General features: G+C 51.8%; 1 protein-coding gene and 1 long non-coding RNA gene across 4 annotated transcripts in view; one reads left to right on the top strand and one right to left on the bottom strand.

Annotated features, from left to right (window-relative positions):
- LOC137462819 (uncharacterized) lies at window positions 1–8,943 on the top strand. Its single transcript, XR_010993790.1, has 2 exons — window positions 1–2,483; window positions 6,822–8,943. It is a non-coding gene; the product is annotated as an uncharacterized lncRNA (long non-coding RNA).
- Window positions 7,554–25,112, bottom strand: part of LOC137462814 (peptidase inhibitor 16-like) — a 25,101-nt gene continuing 7,542 nt past the window's right edge. For 2 of the 3 annotated variants that reach the window (XM_068173578.1, XM_068173579.1), the window contains exons 4-9: window positions 19,189–19,434; window positions 16,534–16,752; window positions 16,167–16,276; window positions 15,286–15,374; window positions 13,331–14,893; window positions 7,554–12,974 (exon numbers count right to left, since the gene is read on the bottom strand). In XM_068173578.1, coding sequence (XP_068029679.1) covers window positions 12,832–12,974; window positions 13,331–14,893; window positions 15,286–15,374; window positions 16,167–16,276; window positions 16,534–16,752; window positions 19,189–19,341 — 2,277 coding nt within the window. In that variant the 5' untranslated portion in view covers window positions 19,342–19,434 and the 3' untranslated portion in view covers window positions 7,554–12,831. Of the gene's footprint in view, window positions 12,975–13,330; window positions 14,894–15,285; window positions 15,375–15,541; window positions 15,816–16,166; window positions 16,277–16,533; window positions 16,753–19,188; window positions 19,435–25,112 lie in introns of those variants that run through there. The other variant, XM_068173580.1, reaches the window with a different exon arrangement.

A 25,112-nucleotide genomic window follows, 5' to 3' on the forward strand; every position in this document is an offset into this window, starting at 1 on the left:
TTTAAAAAGACCTAAAGATTTAACTCTTTTCACAGGATAATTCAAGATGTTGCCATTATGCTTCTGCTCTGAATTACTTTGCAGAGAAATTACTTTCCCCACTGATTTGAGAAAGCTGAGCAGGTCCTGCCTCTTGTGCTTAAATTTATCCCATGTGAATATGGCACAAAGTGCCTCATCCCATTGACAACCTTCCTTACGGGATTTTCCTCCAGGTCCTGTAACAGCTTCAAAGCTGTGCTGGGTTTTGGCATTTCCAGTTCCCTGCATCCTCAAGGGATAGGACTTCTAATGCAGAGATCTTACCAGTCCTAAATCCTGGGAATACTCCTGATTTTCACAGCTTGTCCCATCTACAGAAGCAGAAAGCCCAGGTGTGTTTGATTTGTGTCATCCTAAGGGTCTTCCAATGCTGGGTACACCCAGACAGGTTTGTGAGGTGTTTGCCTTGCTCTAAAAACCTGTCATTGGTTTTGGTGAGCATTTGGAGGAGCATAATGCCTGTGGTGGAGGGTGAGATTCATCTGTGTGTCTTGTTGGATGCTAACTGGGACTTCAGCCCTGCGCTTTTGGGAGAAGAGGGTCCAGTGAGAGGCGTCTCTGGTTCCTCAAGCCATGGGTGTGTTGCCCGGATGGGCAGCTGTGGTACTGCTCCGTGGAAGGGCAGCAAGATAAAAGTCGTGGAGCTCACGAGGCTTTTTGTGGGCACAAGGTCCTGCTGGAGAGAGCCTCTGTTTTCGAGGCAGGCACGTCCTGGCGGGACGGAGAGCGAACAAGGAAAGCTCGGATTGCTGTTCCCGCGGGTGCCGTTGGGATCCGGGCTGTAGAAGCCACGCTGTCCCCAAGGCCGGGTTCCTCTCCCCCTCTCTGCGGGTGTTATTTACACCATTTCCTGCCCAGGGAAGTTCAGGAGTTTGACGTTACTGGGTTGGTTTCCGCTCTCCTGCCTAGCTCCCTTTGGGAGCTCTCGCAGAACCCGGCAGCAGCCGGGCTGGACCCCGCGGGCGGGATGGAGGTGCCAGCCTGGCCCAGGGAGGGGAGTGTCACCCATGTCAGGCCGGACAACTCAGGCTCAACCGGCTTGGGAGGGACGGAAAACCAGCCCTGTGTCCATCCCTCCGGCTCAGTCCCGCTGTGGGACTGGACGGGGCCGGCAGGAGGAAGGAGGACGCGCCCGGGCATGGCTGCAGAGCTTTTGGGTTCCTGCCGAATTGACGCCCTCCCCTCTCCCCCCTCATCCTTCCCGCCTGGCCTGCGTCTCCCCTCCCTTCCCTTCTCCCTCCCATCCCGCAGCAAACAAAATGGCTGCTCCATGGCCATTTTGTTTCCCGTCTGGAAGGGGGAAGCCGGGACGCTGGGACTTGGCTCTTTTTTGGAGGCTGCGGCCATGTCCGAGCCCAACTCTCCCGTCTCTACGTGGCACCGGCTGTAGCAAGAGAGAGAAAGGGAAAAAAAAGAGAGAGAAAAAAAAAAGGACATTTTGGAATGAGACCAAAGGCAGAGGCAGAGAGTGGGTAGTTTTGGCGTATGTTGAGCACTGAAAATGCCTGGAATTGCCAAACTGAGCTTTTGTATGAGCAGCGTAAAGGCTACTCGGTGCACGCAGAGCCGCGGGGCTGCACGGAATAGCCGGACGGAAAGGTTTGTTCGCTATATTCAATAAAACAGCCCTCCTTTCTTCTGGATTTATAAAGTACCAGAGAGCACTGTTGTCTTAATTTGTTTTTGGACGGGCGGATGGTTTTACACATCGGCTTGGTATGACCAGAGCTGGTCATTGCCGGACGGTAGCGTTTTAACCTGTTGTGTGTCCTCTTCTTTTTGGTGCATACGGGATCTGACCTTTCCACCGAGCTGGCACTGCCTGGATTTAGCTGATGTAATCCGGAGGATATTTTTTTAGAGATTTTTTTTTGTTTATTGCCTTCTTGCCTTGAAAGTTTTCATCTCAGGAATAAAAACATCTTAATTTAAATATTTAAAGCAATAGCTGTTCTTGGCTTTTTAAGCCCTTGCTTTTCTCCCAAGGCTGGAGCTGTACTGTGCTCACAAGCTGTTTACTGCACTCTGTGTGTATCCTGCACACGTTAAGGTGTGATACACAACAGAAACACCATCAACAGGAACACGCCTTGAAAGTTTAAAGCAACTTGGTGGCGTTACCATAAAATTTTGCGCAGAAGCAGGGCAAAAACACCAGAACATGAGCCAGATAAAAGTGATTTTTTTTTTTAAAGTGATTCTGCATTTCCTTCAGTAGCCTGGATGTCTTGGCGTTAGTAGCCACGTCACTTTGTGGACACTCTGAGGAGCAGATCCCTGCCCTGTGCCACGGCGGGGATCAGGCTCTGATAAGGTGCTGGAATGATCATCCTGCTGTTCCTTGAGTGGCTTTCCAGACATGTGGAGAGAAGCAGACACTTCCAGAGCGGAGCTGGGAAGGAGAGCAGGAAGAGGTGAAATGGCTTTCCTTGCACAGAAAGGTATTTGATTTGCCTCCATGTCCCCTTGGCTTGTTTGCAAACAGACAATAGAGAGAATGGCAGGGCCACGGTGGTCCTGGAGCTGGGGCTGCACGGGCGGGCGCAGGGTGGGTCCTTCATGGTGCAAATGTAATGTTCTGGTCCAAATCTACATTAAAGGTGGACGTTACCTGCACACCTTTCATGAGCAGCTTATGAACTCAACGTTGAGAAGGTTAACAGTATTAATAAAACAGTTTTATAGAGTATTGCAGGAAAAAAAAATTTTTCTTTCGACTTTTGAGTTAACCTATAGAATTGAGTGCAGAACAGGTAAAAATTAGCCTGAAGGATTTTTTTCTCTTATTTAATGAAATTACACTGTGAAATATCAGTAGCACCTATCTTTTATGACAAAAATTCTGTGACTTTTTTTTGCTTCACGAGACGATGAGGTATATACAAATTTACAAGGAAAATGCACAAACATTTAGAAAAAGCATTACCTTTATGTCCACCTTTAATAATGCATTTAGGAAGGGTTAATAAAAGATAAGTCATATAACAAGCAGGTTACTGATGCCTGCATTATAGATAACAATATCAGATTCATTAATAATGATCCAGATGCTTAGAAACATCTGATAGGACCCAAGACAACCCCTAAGAGACGAGCAGCTGTTTATAAAGATACCTGCTAATTGTTTAATAATAAATGCGATGACAAAGTTGATGTGAAATATTCCCTGTGTCATTAAAAGTGTGTGGAGTAAAAGCATTGCTGAGAGACATGGGCTGTTGCAGCATTGAACTGTAAATATTTTTACTTCCATTTTCTTTCCCTATTCATGGTGTCTTTGATTAATTGTTTCAAAGTGTGATATTTAATATTGACTTTAGCATAGGGTGTTTGCAAAGTTGCTTGGCCTTGCTTTGCTGAGAGGTTTGCCTGGCCTGGGAGAAGTTATAAACAACTTGTCTTCATGGCTAGTTTGGCAAATGTCATTTTTTATTGCTTTCCCGTGGCACAGGGTGTGTCCAAGATGGGTTTTTGGTTTGTTTTCTGCTTTTCGTGTGAGCGGGTTCCTCGCTGCCAGCCGGATCAGCAGCTCCAATTGGCGCTGTGGGTCCCCACAATGCTGGGGAGTTACTGAAAACCTTCCACCCTTCTCTTGGCTTATTTTTGGTTTGATTTTTACTTTTTTTTTCCCGTATGTTTGGTTTTTTTTATTTTTCCAGCCAGGTTGGGAGGACATGAAGCCAAGGGAACAAAATGGCCACACTCGGCCATTTTGTGCCAATGCCGCCGTTCCAGGGAGCCGGGGCTGGTTCTGCCCCAGCTCCAGGAGGCTGAAAATCCTCTTGGAGGCTCAGGGTCCTGATTTCCCACTGAGAAGCGCTCCCTGTCCCTGGCACATTTCGGCACCGACACAAAGGCTGAAAGTGGTGTCAGCTTTTAAAGCAGAGACTTTGTTGTTTTCTGGTTTCCTCCTCCCCCCTCCTCCATTTCATTCAGTGCTCCTTAATGAACCAGATCAGCTCCTCAAGGCTTCGGAGCCTTTCCAGCTCCTCTCCGAGGTGGGCTTCTTTTAAATGGAGACACTTGGCTGTGCTCAGGAATCTCTGGTGCAAAAATTTTTCAAAATTTAGGGGGCATCATCTTGGGTTTTCGGCTGGGGTCATCACAAGCCACCCTGAGCCCTGATAAATGAGGAGCAGTTTAGGTCACTTCTTTATTCCCAAAAACAAGTCTGAAAGCTGGACTGGCAATGCTATTTTTATTGCAGCCTGGAGGATCTTGCTGTGAAAAAAACACTCTTTTGCCTCTCAATTTTCCTCACCCCTCCAAGCACCTGTAGACAATGGGACCATGTAGTGATACACTCTGTGCACAGGGACCTTTGTGCAGTGGCTTGCAGAAACCAATGAAGTGTTTTCACAGAAATCAGATTTGATAAATTTTGAAGGATCCATATGAATCTGGAAAGCGGAAATTAAAGGGCCACTGCCTTAAGGCCTGCACAGAAAGTGGTGTTTTTTGAAGAGGTTCTTGGCAATCGACTATCCAAAAATCTTTCAAAACTAAGTTTAATCTCAGAAGGCAGTGAGTAGTTTTGGGTGTGGGTCTCTGACTGCTACAGACCCTGTTGGCTGTTTTATCCAGAATTTTGCATAGCTGCATCACATCCAGGCAAATTTGGGCACATCTCCTTCCTTCCCTGTCTTTTGTCTTGATGGTTTAGACCTCGGGCCATGAGGAGAGGGAATTCCTGTCATTGCAATTTGTGTAGGACAAACAAGTGTGACAGCAATACTAAGGGTAGGATGCTCTTAGTCATCCTTACTGGGCATAAAAAAATCCCCCTGTTTGATCCATAAATCCTCCTGTTTGACTCCTTTCTTCACAGATCCTGCTAAAATCAGGATTCCAGAGTCAGCAGCTGGGTATTCCCAAAACCTATACTCATTAAGACAATTATTATAATTAAGTCTTCTGTTTTCAGGTTTACTTATAGAAGTCAGAAGGGATTTTTTTTCCCTCTCTCCATGTATAATTACATCTATGTGAGCTCAGATTTATTTAATGTAATTTCCCACCAACAGTTTGAGATTGGCCCAAATGCCTGTTGTCTGCAAAGGTATCAGAAGTGACCTTTGAAATGCCTGCCTGATACATCTGGCTTATGTGCTTAAAGTAATAGAAACCACCAGATTGGGAACCAGGAAAAATTGTTTCTCCAGGTCAGTTGCTAAAAGTCTCTTTGGAGAAGACTAACATCCTCTGCCTCTATACATCACCCAGAAACCATGTAGACCACCCACCCTCCCAGTCCCTGACCAGTGCAGCATCTGGTGGCTTTCTTGCCACCCTTCTGCTTGATGCTTGTGGCAGCAGCTTAATTTTTGGGAAGCTGAAACATTTTAGTTTAAACTAACCCTTCTGTCCCCAAGGAGCTGAGCAGTGACTGACCTGATGGACCCTGAAGCCTGGCTGTCACCTCACCGAAGCTCTGGCTGGTGTTGTATGTGCTGAGGAGGGATGTGCAACCCCTGTGCATCACTTTCTATGCTGATAAAAACAGGATAAACAGCATTTCCCATCAGGAGGCTGTTTGGGATGCACTTGGCACCTGGGATGGGCCGGGCACTCCAGTGCTGTAGGAACCAGTTCCGCCACGTTGGGATTTTGACGTTGTTCATACCCTCTTACACCAGGAGAGGCCTGGGCCAGATGGCCCAGCACAGTGGGTCATTCCCTGTCAAGGACCAGTTTGTCAAAGGAAATTAAGAGAATTACCTGGCATTGCTGGAGAATGCCAGTGAGGAGAGCCTGTGGAGAGCTCTGGAAGAGGGCACTTCCAAACCTTGCTGCAGAGATACCCTTGCACCTGAGGCCATCCTAAACTCTCACAAGGATTCCAGCTACAGTAGTTGACCAAAGCTTTGGGATTATTTAGGCTGTTGCCTGGTAGCTGTGGAAGCACAAAGTATTAGGCAGCTTTTATCCCTTTGGAGAATTCTGCATGAGCGCCCTCCTCTCCCACCACAGCATTCAGCAGATGCTTGTGGAGGCTGGGGACATCTCCTGCTGAGCTCCCATGGGAAGTTATCCTTTGGGACTGTGCTGGGCTGCACATGCAGCCTGCTTGGCGTGGCTGATCATTAGGGCTTCTTTGATCTCCAAGGGGAATTCTTTCTTCTCCTTGCAAAAGAGCCTCACACGTTTCTTTCAAACTACCAGATTAATACCTCGCCTCTATATTTGGGTGTGCAGAGAGTGAAGAAGCCTCAGAAAGTGAGCCAAGGGCTTGGGGGAAAGCCAGTCTGTCTCGGATCCATGCTAATACTGCTTGGCTGGGCTGGAGCATTAGAGGGACAGCACGGCTGCATGTTGCACTCATTTGTTTAGGAAATAAGATCTGCCTTGATGTACTCGATACCATTACATTTGCAGCCTAAAAGCTTCCTTGTACTTAGTTATTTCTAATCTGCTCAATTCCCTGGAGTGCACAGCAGCTAAATTGATGGATTCTCTTATCTGGTCTGGCAGGTTTGTTCTAGATACGCTGTGTGTTCAGGAGGTGAGGTCAGCCTGGCTGGGTGTGCTTGGCGCTGCTGCAGCTTCCTGAGAGCTCTGCTATCTCCATGTGTAGCCCCGGGTTCCAAGGGCAGGGCTGCTGCTTTTGTGCACCCTTGGGTGCATGAAATCTGCAGCCAGTGTAATTGCCAAGCACAAGGTATAGTCCAAGTGGGCTGAAGGAGGTTTGATGAAGGAGAAGGAGCTCCAGGACAAGGTTGGGTATAACTCCTCTCCCCTGCCATCAAGAATACTGATTTTTCATGCATTCCTCTTTGCAGGACCTGCAGAGCAGCCAATGCCTGGATAAGGATCGTCCCAGTGCCTGGATAAGGATTGTCCCAGTTCCTGGATAAGGCTCTTCCCAGTGCCTGGATAAGGATCGTCCCAGTTCCTGGATAAGGATCGTCTCAGTGCCTGGATAAGGATTGTCCCAGTGCCTGGATAAGGATCGTCCCAGTGCCTTAGGCTGCCACGGTCCCAAGCTGTCCTTGAGGCTGAGGTAGTAGATTGAATAGTTGTGGAGTCCGGTCCTCCCTCTGAGCTAACTATACAATCTACTGTCTTTCCTAAGGAGACAGTCAGGTCTTCAGGTCTGCACATCCACTTCTACTCCAGGTGTGGGGGCAGGTGGTGCAAGTAAAGCAAATCCGTGCCCGTGACCCGTCTGTTCTGCTCTGTGGAGGTGAGGTAGTAGGTTGTATAGTTTGGTGGGAGGGATTTGATCCCATTTCAGGTGATAACTATACAGTCTATTGCCTTCCTTAAAGAGCAGTAAAACCACCGGAGGAGCAGCTCCCAAGGCATCGCTTCTTTTGTTGAGGATCCAAAAACTCAGCATGGCATTGTTCATCAACTCAGTGGGTGTTTCTCTTACAGCATCCAGAATTGCATTCTTCCAGGAATTGCTTCATGCCTCAGGCACTGGAGCATGGAGCCACCTGCTTGCAGGGAACCCACCTCTCTTTAAGATTCGAGGGAAATGAGTTTGCACAGCCGCTCCCAGTGTTCAATTCTATTCTTTTTTTCCCAGGAGATGGGCTCAAGTTGTAAAGTGTTTAAATGTGTTGATCTTTTCTGGTCTGTTCTCAGGTCTGGAGGGGAGCAGATACTTTTCTATAAATGGGACAGATCTGAGCTCATGATTTAATTTTGCTGTGCCCAGTTCTGAAGTTCGGGTCAGAACCAGACCCAGGGGCAAGCTTACCCTGTGGACTCAGAGCCCTGGGAGCTGATCAGATTTGGCTGGTTGGCCCCTGCTCAGGAAGTGCATTTTGTTTTGGACAAGTTCCCAGCCTGTCCCATGGAACAGAGTTAGAGGGTGGTTCTTTCTGATCTGATAATCCCTTATCAGCTGAACTCCCTCACATGCAAACCCTGTCAGGGAAGTTTGGGGCTCTTTGTTATTTACATAGGATGAACCAATGATTCCAACTAAAATCTTGTCTTAAAGTGGAGACAGGTAAGGAAGAGACATGAGCCAAAAGGAGCAAGTTCTAATCCTTCTGGGTTCTCCCAGGCAGTCACCTGACAACAGACACGCGAGAAGCCAACACGCTTCAGAGCTCTGGCCCTCGGCAAGGGACAGGGAACTGTTGATTCTTCTGTTTCTTAGGAGCAGATGGGACCATCCCTCTGCCATTTTCCAGAGTAAGTAGGATTGAGACCACGAGTGGAGCTGTAACACGATCAGGGCTGCATCAGGAAGGACATTTCAGGCCATTATCACTACCATCTTACTGCCAGGGAGACTGTGAGATCCGAGACACTGGGGAGCGAGGGCAAGCAGAGGACACCTTCTCAGATGAAGTGGGAGGGAGAGAGCAAAGAGAAATTGGAGGCCTCAAATTTCACCCTGAGCAAAGGCACAGGGAGAGCCAGACCTGGCTGCCGGGGCCGTGGGAGTCCCCAGAATGAAGCAGCTCATTTCAGGCCCCTCTGCTGGGACTGGGTGTAGCTGCAGCGAGGCTGGGACACAGCTGGTGGGTGGGGATGCTGCAGTTCCAAGCGGCGAAGGAATGCAGCCCTTTCTCCATAAATCTGGCTTTTCAGCAGTCCTGGCGACTTGCTGTGCAAAACTACAGCTTGGTCCTCTGAGCTGCATTATTATCCTCCAGCTGCTTGCTCAGGGGCAGGGCTTCTGCCCGCAGATTGCTTGGAGGGTACCAAAATAGCAGCACAAGCATGGGAACAGGGCGGCATATCCACTTCATCTGGAGAGGTGTCCCCTGGAAAAGAGCTAATCCCACGTGTCTCAGATGGAATCTGTTCAGTCCTCCTGCATGGCATTGATACTTATGCAGAGAATCTCAAACAGTGGAATTGTGTGAGCTGGAAGCCATGAATAAAATATTGCTGGAGATATTCCCTTGTGAAAATAAACTTAGTTTGACTTTTTAAAAACAGAGTCTTTTTATTGCCCTGAGGTGAGCTTGGCTGGTGAACTGGGACCTCTTGAGGGGTGGTCACTGTTCCTGACCGAACAAAATCCTGGGTGTGAAAGGGAAGCCACAAGATGAGGATGTGGGGCAGACTGATTTGGCCAAGCTGCTTAGACCATGTGTATTGGCTGTCAGCACGTGCTTTCCTGACACAAATTTTCTGCACAACTCCTACACAAAGCCTGACCTGCTTCCTCAGCCTCAGTCAGCTCAAGGGCTGCAGGTGGGGCTTCCTTCTGCCTTGGAGAGTCCTTGCTATGAACATGTTTATAATGTGTATACCAGCAAGAAGAGAACACAGGGTCCACTAACCCAAATAAATCCCATCAAGGGCTAAGAAACCAGCCCAGGTAACATTGAATTGCTCCAATGGATCCTGGCACAAAGGAAAGGGCAGCTTTGCCCAGGAGGAGGGTGACCAACCTGGCTGAGCTTCCACCAATGGATATGTGGGACACCCACCTGACTCACCGGCCAGGATCCACAGCACATGGCACTGGGGCAGCCACATCATCCCTGACCACAATGGCAGGGAGGAATAGGCACTTCCTTTTAGCAAAAAGCAGTCAGGAAGCAAGATCAAGAAAGGTGGCTCCTCCCCAGACCCTCACAGGACATCGTGGAACGAGAGCATTTTCAGCCCAAACACTCTGAGGGAATATTTGGAAGCTGGATGGAACTGCCAGCAGCATAACCCCAAATGCAAATACCCAGCAGGGTGTAGGTGCTCACCCCAACCTTTCTGACCCACTGCATTCACGGGAGATTCAGGAGCTGAAGCAAAGGAACCTTCTCTCACTCAACCAGCAGCAAACACCTCCCTGTCCCCGCTGGGAACAGGCCCAGGGATGGAGGGAACCCAGCAGGTGAGGTTCATAAAGAAGCCAGGCCTCATAAACACCCCAAATCCCAGCATTTGACCCAAGTCAGCCCAGCTGATGGGTAATGCCTTCTCCTCCTCCCAGCACACAGGGCCACGGGGCTGTAAGAACCTGGCAGAATCATTGCCAGGGTCACCCCAGTGCCAGAGCCCCCTTTATGCCAGCCCCCAAAGGGAGTGGAAATGCTGCAAAAGTCTGCCTGGAATGTTTGTGTGCACTCCCCTGTGCACCACACCAAACCCTGCCCTTGCCTAAAGCCCCAAAGTCAGGATTAAGCCAAGCCCCCCAAATGGCTGTGGGGGCAGGCTCAGCCCCGCTGTCCCCGGGAGCAGGGCAAGAGGAAAGCGGATTTCCTTCTGGGTTGGAGTTTTCTGCTGCGAGAATCTCTATAAATAGGTCCTTGCACAACAGCCTGTCCCCACAAGTCAAAACCTTCAGGAAAACAAAACCCAAGAGTTTTCACAAGGGTCACAGCCCCACACCAGTGATAAAACACTTCAGTCCTGGAATTCTGTTGGTGGCTGATAATCAGCAGCACCGCTGTGCCTCGATGGCTCTCAGCAGGGTGGGGGATCCCACTGCAAAAAATCAGCGTTTGCCTGAGTGCCATGATCTTGCTGGGAGGAGAAATGTTTTTCTGCTCTTGGTAGTGTTTCTAGGGAACTTTTAGGGGATGCCTCACTGTCCTTCACACAGATGCAAAAGCAGACGAGGTCCTGAAATGCTCTCCCAGCTCCGAGCCCTCTCCCCTCACACGGCTGAGGAGCAGCCTCTGGGGCTGTATTTTTTTCATCTGTCCGTAAGGCAGGGAGGGATTTCTCCCCCAAAGGCAGCTCGGCAGCAGGAGCTCAGCCTGCTCCCAGAGCGTGCAGCAGCCACAGCACCTGGGCACGAGGTGATTTTAAATCTGATTCTTAACTACATCTGAAGCTGGCAATGAAATAAAGCTCAGAACTGCGGGCAGGGCTGAGCTGCCCAGTTCTCAGCGGTGCCTCTCCCAGTGCCATCTGCTGGTCACCTCCTGGCTGGGCTGGACTGGCCAGGGACCTCAGAGCAGCCCGCACGCAGCTGGGCTCCTGCAGGACAGCTGGTGCTGCCGGGCTCCTGCAGCAATGGCTCGGGAGAAGGGGAATGTGGAGCTGCAGGGCAGCTTTACTTGGAAAAGCAGGGGCAGGAGGATGGAGAAAAGCAAAAGGCAAAGTCAGGTATCAGAATCACTCCAGTGCTGATTCTGCCTCTTGAGGCCCTTTCCCCTGATGCTGCTCCCAGATGGATGTTCTGAGGCGAAAGTGCTGCAAAAAACCAGAATCTGGGGACATATACTTGTATTTAACTTTTTTCTGTGCCGCAGAGATGAATTTGTGTGTGATAGGCCTGTGCTGGGCTTCCTAAAACAGAGAACCAGATGTGCTCCAGCCATAGTTTTTATTTCTTCTTTTTTTTTGCTCTGAGCTCTTTTTCCCTTGCTTTACTTGTCCAAGAATTCCTGGTGGGGACACATTTTTACTTTACACTCAGCTGGATGCTCAAGAAAAATTCCCTGCGTCATCCTCAATCCCCATGGCCTCCTGTTGCTTTTACACAGGTTTAAAAACATTAAGTTACACCCTTACAAATAGCAGCACATGCATGCTTTTGGAAAGACAAAAAACCCCTTCAGGACCCACAGAAGTCATGTTGTCTGTTAGCAATTCTATGTAAGCACATAATTAAGAGCATTTTACAGGTATAATAAGTAGCTCCCAGGTGTCCAGATCCCCCAGAGAGAGTGAACATACTTTCACAATAGGATTTGTTCCGTGCATGCTCTGGGGATGCACAGGACAGAGCAGCAGTGGAGGATCTGAATAATGGCCTTCAGGTCATCCTCCACCTCATCTGTAGAAATAAAAGGTTGCAATGACCACAGAAGGGGCTGTATCTCCCTGTTATCTTCCTTCCAACTGTTTGCAAAGCTTGTCACATATTTAACACACCTGACTGGGAATCCTCGGGTGAAGGGAGGAGAGATGAGGGGTAACAAAACACTGTGGCCCAGACAATGCCAGTGGTCCTGCAACAGGCCCAGGAGCCACCAAAAACCTCTAACAATGTCACTTGTATCCCTGGAGCTCAGATTGTACCAACACATGTGGGGACTTGTTCTCCTTGACCACACATACACAAGTTACACGTCAAGAGGAATCTGTATCTAAATTCAAATACACTGAAATTATGCAAAGAATGAAGCCATGCAGAGAAAAGCTACATGGAGGAGCTGGTGGCCTCTCTCAGCTCTGAAGGTTTCTCTTCTGTGCGTGCACACAGGTGCAGGCACACGCGTAAAATCTGTCGCTTGGGAGGAGGCAAGGGCTCCAGAGTGTGAGGAGGAGAGGGGCAGTACATCTGGGCAGAACTGGCCAGAGCTCCACCAGAACCAGGAGGAAACCAAAATCCTCAAAACAGCCACTCTGTTTGGACAAGAAGGGAAAGAGGTAAAACTTGTCCAAAATTAAGACGGACACATTGGGAAGAAAAAGAGCATTTCTGCTGGAAAAAACCACCAAAGCCAGTCACTATGTCTCATCTACAAACACCAAAGCCAACCACCATGTCTCACTGTCCCCAAGTCACCCTGCTGTCCCCGAGGTCAGGCTGTGGTGGGGCCTGCTGGCCACATGGGCAGATGGGTGGGAGAGCTCAACACTTCCAGCCTGGAAATGGAACAGAAGCCGGGAAAAAGGAGAAGCGTCCAAGGTCACCAGCATTATGGCAAACACCCTCCTGCCCTCAGGTCTCCTCAGGAAGGGGACAAAGTTCCCCCAGCACTGTTGGCTGCCCTTGGCTCGCCGGGGCTGCAGCAGAGAAGGCAGCGTAAGGAGGGAGCGTGTGAATTGTCCAAGGAGTCTCCTGAGCCTACCAGGGCTGTGGAACAACCAGCACTGACAAAAGCCTTGGTGAGGGGTGCAGGGACAGCTGAGGAAGACCCTTCAGAGCAGAAGGACCACCAGGATGGCACTGGGGAGGAGGAAGAGCGAAAGGCCCAAGCAGGTACTGGGGGTTCCTCCTTTGGGTGGATCCACGCTTGTCTGGTCCGAGTTTGTCTCCAGTTCTTCCGTGTCCAGGGCACCTGCTGGAATAAGAGAGGAAAATATGGAATTAGAGGGGAAGATCTGGCAGAAGAGAAGCTCCCACTCATGCAGGTGTGCGATGACGTGCCCCGAGGCTCCGTGAGGCAGCAGAGCTCTGGTCCAGGGAAGCTGTGCGTTAGTGGGAGCAGGCTGTGAACAGGACCATGCTTCAGAGATGAGACATCCAACCAGCCCCTCAGGGTTAGAGCAAAGAGTGAGGAAAAGGCTTGGTGCCACATACAAGAGGAGGATCCAAAGGACCAGTCTGACACTGCTCCTCCCAAGCCCTCTCCATGCTGCTTGGGGATCCCTGAATGTGCAAGTGTCCATGCCAGGACAAACTCCACGGTTGCCTTACCTGAGAGGGAGGTCTGGAAATGGGGGCTCGGCCCTTTTTTGTCTTTGGAGGATGATGTTAAGTGCAAGAACGTGGGCTCTTCAGGGCTGAGGACCACTGACTTGGAGGGGGTTATGAGCTCAGCTCTATTGAAACCTAGCTTCATCTCTGGAACAGCTTGGCTGAGGGATGGAGACAGACTGGGAAAGGCTGATTTCTCTTTCCCATGCTCTTTGACACCTTTCTTTATTTCTGGGACTGATCTGGGGCTGAAGGCTGTGCCCATGCTTTCTAATAGAGCTGGATCCTCTGTAGTGAAGGAGCTAAGAGGCTCTCCAGTGTCTGCCTCTGGAGATACTTTATAATCTGGGTCTAAGGTGGGTTCAAAGGAAAGAGTGATCCTGGTTGCCTCAGTAGGATCAGGTCTTTCTGGTTCTGGCTTTGTGGTTGTGGCAGTTTTCAGTTGTGTCTTTGCTGTTGTGGCAGGTGCTAGTGTTGTAGCAGCAGGTGTTGGCTTGGCTGTAGTGGTGGTAGATGTTGGTGTGGTGGGTGTTGGTTTGGCTGTGGCTGTAGCAAGTTTTGGCTTAGCTACAGTTGGGGTGGATTTTGGTGTGGTGGGTGTTGGCTTGGCCATAGTTGTGGTTGGCTTTGGTTTGGCTGTAGAGGTGGTTGTGGTGGGGTTTGGTGTGGTGGGTGTTGGTTTGGTGGTGGTGGTGGTTGTAGTAGGGCTTGGTTTGGTGGTGGTGGTGGCTGTGGTGGGGTTTGGTTTGGTGGTGGATGTGATGGGTTTTGGTGTGGTGGGTGTTGGTTTGGTGGTGGTGGTGGTTGTGGTGGGGTCTGGTGTGGAGGCTGTTGGTTTGGTGGTGGTGGTGGCTGTGTTGGGTTTCAGGGGGCTGGGTGTTGTCTTGGTGGTAGTGCTGGTTGTTGGCTTAGTGGTGGTGGTTGTTAGGGTGGGTTTTGTTGTGGTGGGTGTTGGCTTGGCCACAGTTGTGGTGGGCTTTGGCTTGGCTGCAGTGCTGGTGGCTGCTGGCATGGTGGGTTTTGGCTTGGCCATGGCTGTGGTGGCTGCTGGTGTTGTGGGTTTTGGCCTGGCTGGGGTTGTTGGGAGCGTGCTGGCAGGTTTTGGCTTGGCTGTGCTGAAGGGTGCCTGTGCTGGGGCTTTGGGCTTGGCTGTGGTTGGGAGTGTGGCTGTGAGTGGTGGCTTGGCTGTGGTTGTGGTTGGAAGTGTGGTTGTAGGTTTTGGCTTGGCTGTGGTAGACACTGGTTTTGTGGGCTCAGATTTGCCTGTGGTAGACGCTGGTGTGGGTTCAGGTTTTGCTGTATGTACTGGTGTTGTTGGTGCTGGTTTGGCTCTGGTGGACACTGGTGTGGGCTCTGGTTCAGCTGTGGTGGACACTGGTGGTATGGGTTCTGGTTTGGCTGTGACTGTGGGCTCTGGTTTGGCTGTGGGTTCAGGTTTGGCTGTGGGTTCAGGTTTGGCTGTGGGCTCTGGTTTGGCTGTGGGCTCTGGTTTGGCTGTGGCTGGGGTGGATGGCCTTGCCTTTGTTGTCACAGAGGCCGGAGTGGTCTCTTCTACAACGAGTTCTGGTGAGAGATGAAAAGTGCCGTGGGTTAGGGCTGGCTCAGCTGACCTCAGTGGATCCCCTGCACTGAGCAGGACCAGCAGAAACCAACAAGGGGCTGAAACAGCAGCCAACCCCTCTCAGGTCACTCTGGGCCATCCCCCACTCTGGGGCTCCCAACCTGGAGACATCTCATGTCCCTCACAACCTCCTGCCCCACAAGGGGCAAGTAACACTGTCTAATGGGGTACAAGACCCTCCTTATCTTAAGGCAGTTGTCCTGTCTCATGGTCCAGCCCTGGAACTGCAGTTCAAGGGCTTCCTGACAGCTCCATGAGGGTTCAGAGCTCAGACCCAGCCCGAGGTCTCAGTCCCAACAGCCTTGCCAGGGGCTCTGTGGCTCTGCTCACTCACCACACAGGTTGTTCACACAGACTGTGTCCATGGGGCACATTTCACATGAGGGTCCTTCCTGGTAGGGCTTTTTGCCTTTCATGTTACCCCTGGAAGCAGAAAAGGCCAAGATAAAGAAGGCGTGAGGAAAGGGGAAACACCCATCCCAGAGAGGGGGCTGATTCAGCTGGCATATCCCAGCCAAGGCAGAACTTGGGATTAATGTAGAAAACAGGTCTTGGTCTCCTGCCATAGCCTGTCAGGGCCATTTACTCACCAGCCTGACCCCAAGGTAGCTAAAGCCAGGGCAGACAACTCCATGGAGTCGATCCCTCACCTCCCTCAGAGCACAGCAGGGGATGGATATTGGGATGGGGAATACTTGTCTGTCTCACTTCTGCTCCAGACCCCAGGAAGGTCTGCAGCCACTGGCCGCTCTTGGTGCTCTCAGCAGCTCCAAGCAAGTGGTGCCAAGGCTGGTCCCAGGGCTGGGAAGGAAGTACCCAGCTCTCCTCCCACATCCAACCCTTCCTGCCGCTCAAAATGGCTTCTCCACCCCAGGCGATAGCTGCTGCCATCAGGGAAGAACAAGGCCCAGGGCAGGGAGGTGTTTGTACCCTCAGCTACTGCCACCTCAGCCTTGAGCAGCTCTCGGGGAAGAAGGTCCCTCCCTGGCTGTGTTCCAGGAGCTGAACCAGCACTCAGCAGTCACAATCATAGGCCAGGATCTCCAGACAACCCTTCCTTAGTCTGGGACCAACCCAAGATAACAGAAGCATTATTTGGAACTTCTATTTCTGACCAAGGACAAACCCTGCTGTGACATAAGGGCTGAAGCCAGGGTATTTCCAGCACAGAAACCCCACTGAGATGCACCAATCCATGCAGGGCCTGGGACTTACGGGGGATAATAGTTGCAAACAAGCAGGTGCATGTTCTCTGTTTCGATTCCATCAATCTTCTCACAAAAATGTGCCCCGCAGCCAATCTGATATGTGCTTGACCAGACCACCTAAGGCAAAAAACCAGGGTGGAGGTGAGGGGATTGAGTGAAAGCAACTTGTCCCCTGGCCTTAAAGGCTGCTCCAAAGACATCCTCATCCCACAGAATGTGCCCCAAATCCCACATCCCCATGTTGCTTTGGCATCCACCACCATCTCTGCTCCTACCCAAGCTGCGAAGAAACACTCAGATTTCATCTCTCTGTCTGAGAAAAACTGGCATCCAGCTCTGCTGAGCAGCCACCCCTCCACCCCAGCAGCTGGTACCTGGGTGTAGTGGCCACACATCTGCCCGGGGACACACGTGGATGTTGTCAAGTTGTAGAATTTCTCCTCCCCATTCCAGTCTTCCACGGCGAATTCTAGTTCCAGGGTTGGGGCCATGGCAAAGAGGTTTTCTCCCCGTCGGCCCCTCTCCTTGTTGTGGTCCCAGATGCACTTCTCTGCATAGGATTGAGCAAGGGCCTCCAGCTCCTTGTCCCAGGTCTGAAAGGAGCTCGGAGTCAGCGCACAGAGAGGGACACTGGGCTCTCCAACAGCAACAAGGCACTCACCAAGGACCCCTGCACTGCCTGGCTGCAGTTTCCACATTCATGAGGAAAATTCAAACCCCTACCCAACATGGTCCTCAGGAGAGGGGAGCTCCATGGTCAGTCCCAGCACAAACCTTGGTTTATGGGTCAAACAGGGGAAGGTCAGGGCACCAGCTCAACTCTCACAACCTCTCCTGGAGCTCATCTAACACCATCATGGAGCATCCTCAACTCAGCGTGGAGAAACCATGAAGTCATGGAGGAAGAAAGAAACCCACTGTGGGTCACGCCAGAAGGTTCTGGGGCCATCCCTCCTCACCCAGGGTGGGGATAGGAGGGGAATGGGACAAATCTCTCCTGGCAGCTGAACAAAGCCTGGGAGCACAGGCTCCTGGGAAACATCATCTGTTCGCCTGGAACCGAGACGTGGCCGCCTGGCTGCCAGCCAGGAGCCCCTTCTGGAGCGGCAGTGGCCCCGCCACCAGCTGAGCCCCCGGCCACAGGGATGTGCAGGAGGAGAACGAGGAGGAGGAGGAAGAGGAGAAGGTGGAGAGCTTTTCTCGCAGGCATGCATATTCTGCACTGCAGCTGTTTGGACCATCCTTGATGGAGACAGCAGCTTGGCTCTGGAAGGACAGTCCAGGACAGTCCAGGACAGTCCCTCTGTCCAGGGACCTTCCTGGACAGAGCCAGGGCTGGATCCAAAAGGTGACAGACAGGAGGGCATGTCACCATTGGGGTGTTGAGGGGATGAGGACAGGCCTGAAGGCACTGTGGGGAGGACCCACCTGGACGGGACACAGGGTGTTGGTTCACCTCCCACCATGGCCCCAAGCCACGCTGACAGAGATGGCTGGAGACCTAATTTGGGGAGCACACACCCCTCTCCCTCTGACACGGAGCTGGGCTCCATAAATGGGGGACTAACACCTGCAGATTTGCCTCATTAGTAAAGTGGCTTTAGGATACAGATTCCTCCCCTTCAACTAAATATTTCCAAAGCAACCAGCCCCATGTCCCAAAAGGAAGCACAGAGTGACCTCAGCCAGGCACAGTGCCACGGCAGCAGGTGAACCCAGAGGCAAACTCAGCCCAAGCAAAGGTCCCAGGAGGGAGACGAGGACGGTGTTCTCATGGAAAACCTCTACTGAGGAATTGTCAGGGCTGCTGTGAGCTAAACATTTGCTGGGCTACAAATTGAAAAAGCCTTTGTCCCCAGACCACGAGCTGGTCCTGTGTGTTCAAGCAGGAACAGAAGCTGCAGAAGGAGCATCTCAAAGCACAGGGGCTGCAATCAAAGATTCAGCCAGGAGCAGCCCCCACAGGTTTGGAATGGACTTAAGTACCCTGAGAGATCATTTCCCTCAGGCTTTCTCTTAAGACCTTGGCTCCAAAGCCCTGATACTCTGAGTTTGCTGGGACTTGATGGGATTGATGGGATCATGGTGCTGAGGGTTCTGGCTCTGTCCCCTTTGATTCTGCAGTCACTGGTCAGGCCTTCTCTCCCTGAGTTTAACTTTTTGCTTCCTCTAATTGTTAAGCTCCCATTTACCAGCCCAAAAAGGTTTTACTCATTCTGGGCAACTTCTGGGCCAGGCAGGGAGGTATCCTCCATGCACACTGACCCAAGAAGGAAAGGGCTCAAGCTTTCCAGGATAAACAGTTGTTCTCCTCCTCCCCAAAATTTGCAAACAATGAGGAAAAATCACATGTGGTGCAAAATAAAACTTCATAGCCAAGTTCTAATCAAATCAAGAGTCTGAGCAGGACAAAAAGTACCAGCTCTAGAGCTCAGTTTTGCTCCTGCTGCAGCCACATAAGGTGTGGGACCTGGTTTGATTCCCTCAAGCAAAACAGAGGATCCCTCACATCCAAGGCAGCCCTGCACAAAGCATGAGGAGGAGTAGGAGCGTGATGGGCCCAAATAACTGACAGACGTGGCCGACACGTTTGAGGTTGAAGCAGGTACAGAGCACTGTGTGATGTCCCACACAGCGAGATTCCCCCACCACCTCTTGGCAGTGACCACGGCAAAGTCTCCAGGTCATGGCACCTGCTCATGGCAGGGTCTCACCTGCCCTTCCTGCATCACAGGGAGCTCCAGCAGGCACTCATGTGAATGAGAGCTGCATCAGTCTCATGGAAGAGCATCTGGGGACTCACATCACACTTAGGAACTTCTAGAACATGATCAAAGACAACTCCAAAGGTAAAGGAAACTCTTCTCTTGAGAGGCAGTTTTGGGAACCCCTCCATTAACACCTACTTGTAACCCTACACGAGAATTGCTCTGCCTCCCCTAAGGAACACCCTGACCCCTCCTCACATTAAGATCGAGCCTTGGACCACACAAACACCCCAATATTCATCTGTAATAAAAGCCACTTACCATCTTCATCATAGCCTTGGCAGGAGGAGAGACCTGGGAGCGATATTTATTATGCTCATCCAAGATGATCTTCTTTTCTTCATCACTCAGGGACCAGCTCAGCTCCAGCACTGAGAGCACCAGGAGAACGGCAGGAAGACCTGAGCTCAGCATCGTGCAGGCAGCTTCTGCTCTCAGCAGCCCACGGCTCTGGCAGTCAGATTTAAAGCACCTCCCAAAAGCAAGGAACACCCAACAGCTTGAAGACTGGGGAGGAAATATATTTATTAGAGTTTTGAAGCCATGCAGAACACACCCATCTCACATATCGGCCTTGATGGAGAGGCAGCAGTGCCAACAAACACGCAGGGTCCTCTCCCTGGGACAGACCCTGTGCCCGAATCCCAATCCCTGGATTGGCATTCTTCATCCACGCCTCTGCTGCTCCAAACCTCAGCCATCCCCTGAGCCCTCAGTTACCGGTCCTCTCTTCTACCTCCTGTTCCATTTCTTCTAATCTATAACAATAATCCCACAGCAATTGACACAGCCGTGTTTTCACACGGGTCTTCCCCTGTGCCTGGAATGCAGCTGCGTTAGAAACAAAGGCAGCAAGATGCAATTGCTGAGAGCAGTTTGCAGCACAGCAACTCCCCAGAGTCAGGGCCACCTCGGCCAGCCCCGTGTCGGTGCTGGGGGGACAGCATTTGGCAGCTGAGGAACAGCCCCTGGGCTGCCCAGCCTGCTGGGAACAGGGGCAAGCAGAGGGCTGATGCCTCTTCCCTGAACCATCAGGAGAGGGGGGAGCAGGGGAGGAAGAACAGGGTACAGAGCTGAAATTGCCCCCAACAGGAGAGTTGGGAGTCTGTGGCTGCCCTCAGGGCTGGCTGCAATAACCAAACCATCGGCTCTGCTTGGACAGGCTGTGCTCCCTCCCCGCAGACACCTGGAGGGCTCAACAGCCGTATCCCGCAGCCCCCGCGCCGGAGCCGGTCTGGCCGAGCCCCCCGGGCTGCTCCAGCCTCGGCTCCCCATCTGCGATTGTGCAACCGCCCGGCCCGGCTCCAGGAGCTCCGCTGGGATCGCAGCCTGTTAGAGAGGATCAGCGGGTGGGCAGCTCTGGAGAGCGGAGCCAAGTTAATCACACGCTGCCGGCTTTGCCTCCCCCCTTTCCTTCCCCACTCCCCAGGCAATGCTTTGTCGGTTTTCCTTTGGTCTTGGACCACACGGATCACTTCTCTCACCACAACAGCTCTCCTACTGCCCCCCAGATCTCTTAGCTCTGTGTATTACCTTGTCCTTCACTAGCTCTGGGGTCAGCCATGCCCTCAATTGTCCAACAATTCTTGCAGGTGGGGTCTGAGGCCAAGATCTCACCAGGTCTTCAACTCAGATGGTCAAACCAGAGATTCCCACGTATTGCTAAGGTAAATCTATCTTTTGATGGAGACACCTCAACACATGTGCTGTTGGATCTCTGGAGACCTGGAGAAACATCTAGAAAACATCAACGCGGGCTCCAGCTCCTACAGGCCAGCTCACCATGGCCTGGCTTACATGGAACAAGGCAGTGCTGAGAATTTTAGAACCATGGAATGGTTTGGGTTGGGAAGAACTTGAGAGCTCATCTCATTCCAACCCCTCTGCCATGAGCAGGGACACCTTCCACTAGACCAGTACAGGTGCTGGTCTCTCCAAAGGTGATGTACAGATGAAGGGCCAAGCTCCCCATAGCCCCTGGCACTACAGCACCCTGGCTGAGCCCTGCAGGAGATAGTGTGGCAGCAATGATGAAGGAAAATGGGATGCACAGAGCTTGTGGGGAAGAGCAAACATCCCTGGAGGAGTCATCACCAGGGCATGTAGCTGATGGGGAAATGTGAGTAAGAGCTGATGCCTTTGGCAAGTGCAGGGTGGCTGCCAAAGGGGTGCAGGGCCATTTCTCAACTCCCAACCTGCTCTGACGGCTCCTTCTGGAGCCAATGTCTAAAGCATCAAGATTAGCAGTGCAAGGTCCAAGCCCCACCCTGGAGCTGACACTCGTGTCCAGCCGGCATTAGGTAAGCGTGTGTGGAATGCAGCTTTTCTTCTGCTCTCTCAAGGAATAGCCCATCCCCACACCCCGGGGAGCAGCAGCCACTGCACGGGGACAGGAGCCACACACCGACACCTGACAGGCTCTGCTCCAGCCTGCTGGCTCCAGAGAGGCCCCACTCTGCAGCACAGGAGTGACCAAGCCTGGGCTTCTTCTGACTCACGTCTCGAGGGTCTCCAGCGGGGCTGGCTGGTGTCTAACAGGGCTCCTGCACGGGTGTGGGAGTAACAGGATCTCTTTTCTCCCTGCCCATCCGGATTTATGAGCTCTGGAGGAGTTTATTGTCTTCCACACTATTCATTTATCCATTCTATTATTTAAAAATGCTGGGACACAAGTGTTGACTGGGAATCCCTCTGAGCTGGGCAGGGTGAGAGTGGGGTATTGTCCAAACCAGTACAGTGAGTGCCAAGGAGAGCTGAGGCGAGGGAGGCCACAGTTAGACACCCTACCTGTGACTCATCTGATTGTGCCTGTCACCACAATGCCTCAACAGCTGCAGGAACAGCCCCATTCCCACCCAATGCCACTTCAGCAGGTCACTAGGAACACCAGACTCTCTAGGGAGGTCCCAGCCTCCTGTAGCCTTTCCGAGGATCTGTGAAACTGGAGCTCAAGATGAGGAAAATGACCAGGGCTTACTTGCAGTTCATTGGACAAGGTATCGAAACCTCCCCTTGGTCATCCCAGTTCTGCCATTGTGGGTTTCCCACCCTGACAATGCAGAAGGTGTGAGCACCACTTCCCTCTGGCAGCTGAAGACAGGAGCTACTCTGGAAGCTGTGTTGCAGACTGGGGCTTGGCAGATTTGGCCAAAATAGATTCCTTACCACCAGAAGAACTGTGCTCCTGTTTTAGTTTTGCAGATGGTTTCAATGGCCTTGAAGGGCAACACCTTTTAGCAAAAAGCAGCCAGGAAGCAAGATCAAGAAAGGTGGGTCCTCCCCAGACCCCCTCAATACACTGAGGGACAAGATCACTTTCAGCCCAAACACTCTGAGGGAATATTTGGAAGCTGGATGGAACTGCCAGCAGCATAACCCCAAATGCAAATACCCAGCAGGGTGTAGGTGCTCACCCCAACCTTTCTGACCCACTGCATCCACGGGAGATTCAGGAGCTGAAGCAAAGGAACCTTCTCTCACTCAACCAGCAGCAAACACCTCCCTGTCCCCGCTGGGAACAGGCCCAGGGATGGAGGGAACCCAGCAGGTGAGGTTCATAAAGAAGCCAGGCCTCATAAACACCCCAAATCCCAGCATTTGACCCAAGTCAGCCCAGCTGATGGGTAGTGCCTTCTCCTCCTCCCAGCACACAGGGCCACGGGGCTGTAAGAACCTGGCAGAATCATTGCCAGGGTCACCCCAGTGCCAGAGCCCCCTTTATGCCAGGCCCCAAAGGGAGTGGAAATGCTGCAAAAGTCTGCCTGGAATGTTTGTGTGCACTCCCCTGTGCACCACACCAAACCCTGCCCTTGCCTAAAGCCCCAAAGTCAGGATTAAGCCAAGCCCCCCAAATGGCTGTGGGGGCAGGCTCAGCCCCGCTGTCCCCGGGAGCAGGGCAAGAGGAAAGCGGATTTCCTTCTGGGTTGGAGTTTTCTGCTGCAAGGATCTCTATAAATAGGTCCTTGCACAACAGCCTGTCCCCACAAGTCAAAACCTTCAGGAAAACAAAACCCAAGAGTTTTCACAAGGGTCACAGCCCCACACCAGTGATAAAACACTTCAGTCCTGGAATTCTGTTGGTGGCTGATAATCAGCAGCACCGCTGTGCCTCGATGGCTCTCTGCAGGGTGGGGGATCCCACTGCAAAAAATCAGCGTTTGCCTGAGTGCCATGATCTTGCTGGGAGGAGAAACGTTTTTCTGCTCTTGGTAGTGTTTCTAGGGAACTTTTAGGGGATGCCTCACTGTCCTTCACACAGATGCAAAAGCAGATGAGGTCCTGAAATGCTCTCCCAGCTCCGAGCCCTCTCCCCTCACACGGCTGAGGAGCAGCCTCTGGGGCTGTATTTTTTTCATCTGTCCGTAAGGCAGGGAGGGATTTCTCCCCCAAAGGCAGCTCGGCAGCAGGAGCTCAGCCTGCTCCCAGAGCGTGCAGCAGCCACAGCACCTGGGCGCGAGGTGATTTTAAATCTGATTCTTAACTACATCTGAAGCTGGCAATGAAATAAAGCTCAGAACTGCGGGCAGGGCTGAGCTGCCCAGTTCTCAGCGGTGCCTCTCCCAGTGCCATCTGCTGGTCACCTCCTGGCTGGGCTGGACTGGCCAGGGACCTCAGAGCAGCCCGCACGCAGCTGGGCTCCTGCAGGACAGCTGGTGCTGCTGGGCATCAGAGTGACCTGTAACAGCATCACCTGTATCTCTGGTGCTCAGATTCCACCAACACATATGGGGATTTGCCCTCTCTGACCACACACACACAAGTTACACATCAAGCAGGATCTGTATTTAAACTCAGATACACTGAAATTATGCAAAGAATGGAACCATGCAGGGAAAAGCTACATAAATGGACTCGTGGCTTCTCTCAGCTCTGAAGGTTTCGTTTCTGTGCGTGCACACAGGTGCAGGCACATGCATAAAATAAATCTGTGGCATTGGAGTGACTGAGGAATGAGGCATGTGCCAGCAAAAGAGAGGGAGGAGGAGAGAGGGAGGCAGCAAGCGCTGCAGACTGTGAGGAGGAGAGGGGTGAACAGCTGGGCAGTACTGGCCAGAGCTCCACCAGAACCAGGAGGAAACAGAAATCCCCAAATACCCACTCTATTTGGACAAGAAGGGAAAGAGATAAATATGTCCAAAACTGAAAGAAACACATTTGTAGGGAAAAGAGCATTTCTGTGGGAAACTCCTCCTGGCAAACACCAAAGCCAACCACCATGTCCCATCTACAAACACCAAAGCCAACCACCATGTCTCACTGTCCCCAAGTCACCCTGCTGTCCCCGAGGTCAGGCTGTGGTGGGGCCTGCTGGCCACATGGGCAGATGGGTGGGAGAGCTCAACACTTCCAGCCTGGAAATGGAACAGAAGCCGGGAAAAAGGAGAAGCGTCCAAGGTCACCAGCATTATGGCAAACACCCTCCTGCCCTCAGGTCTCCTCAGGAAGGGGACAAAGTTCCCCCAGCACTGTTGGCTGCCCTTGGCTCGCCGGGGCTGCAGCAGAGAAGGCAGCATAAGGAGGGAGCGTGTGAATTGTCCAAGGAGTCTCCTGAGCCTACCAGGGCTGTGGAACAACCAGCACTGACAAAAGCCTTGGTGAGGGGTGCAGGGACAGCTGAGGAAGACCCTTCAGAGCAGAAGGACCACCAGGATGGCACTGGGGAGGAGGAAGAGCGAAAGGCCCAAGCAGGTACTGGGGACTCCTCCTTTGGGTGGATCCACGCTTGTCTGGTCCGAGTTTGTCTCCAGTTCTTCCATGTCCAGGGCAGATATGGAAGGAAAAGAAGAAAAGATGAAGTTAGAGTAGAAGATCCTCTTTAGTGAAGGAGCTAAGAGACTCTCCATTGCCTGCCTCAACCTCTGGACATGAGTCTAACATGAGCTCAAAGGAAAGAGTGATCCCGGTTGCCTCAACAGGGTCAGGTCTTTGTGCTCTGGCTTGGTGGTTGTGGCAGTTTTCAGTCGTGTCTTTGTTGTTGTGGCAGATGCTGGTGTTGCAGCAGCAGATACTGGCTTAGCCAGAGTTGCAGTGGGTTTTGGCTTAGCCAGAGCTGTGATGAGCTTTGGTGTTGTGGGTTTTGGCCTGGCTGGGGTTGTTGTTGCGAGATTGGTGGCAGGTTTTGGTTTGGCTCTTGTGATGGGTGAGAGTGTTGGGGGTTTGGGCTTGGCTGTGCTTGGCAGTGTGGC

Source organism: Anomalospiza imberbis, chromosome 26 (genome assembly GCF_031753505.1).
Source record: "Anomalospiza imberbis isolate Cuckoo-Finch-1a 21T00152 chromosome 26, ASM3175350v1, whole genome shotgun sequence".
Taxonomy (NCBI): domain Eukaryota; kingdom Metazoa; phylum Chordata; class Aves; order Passeriformes; family Viduidae; genus Anomalospiza; species Anomalospiza imberbis.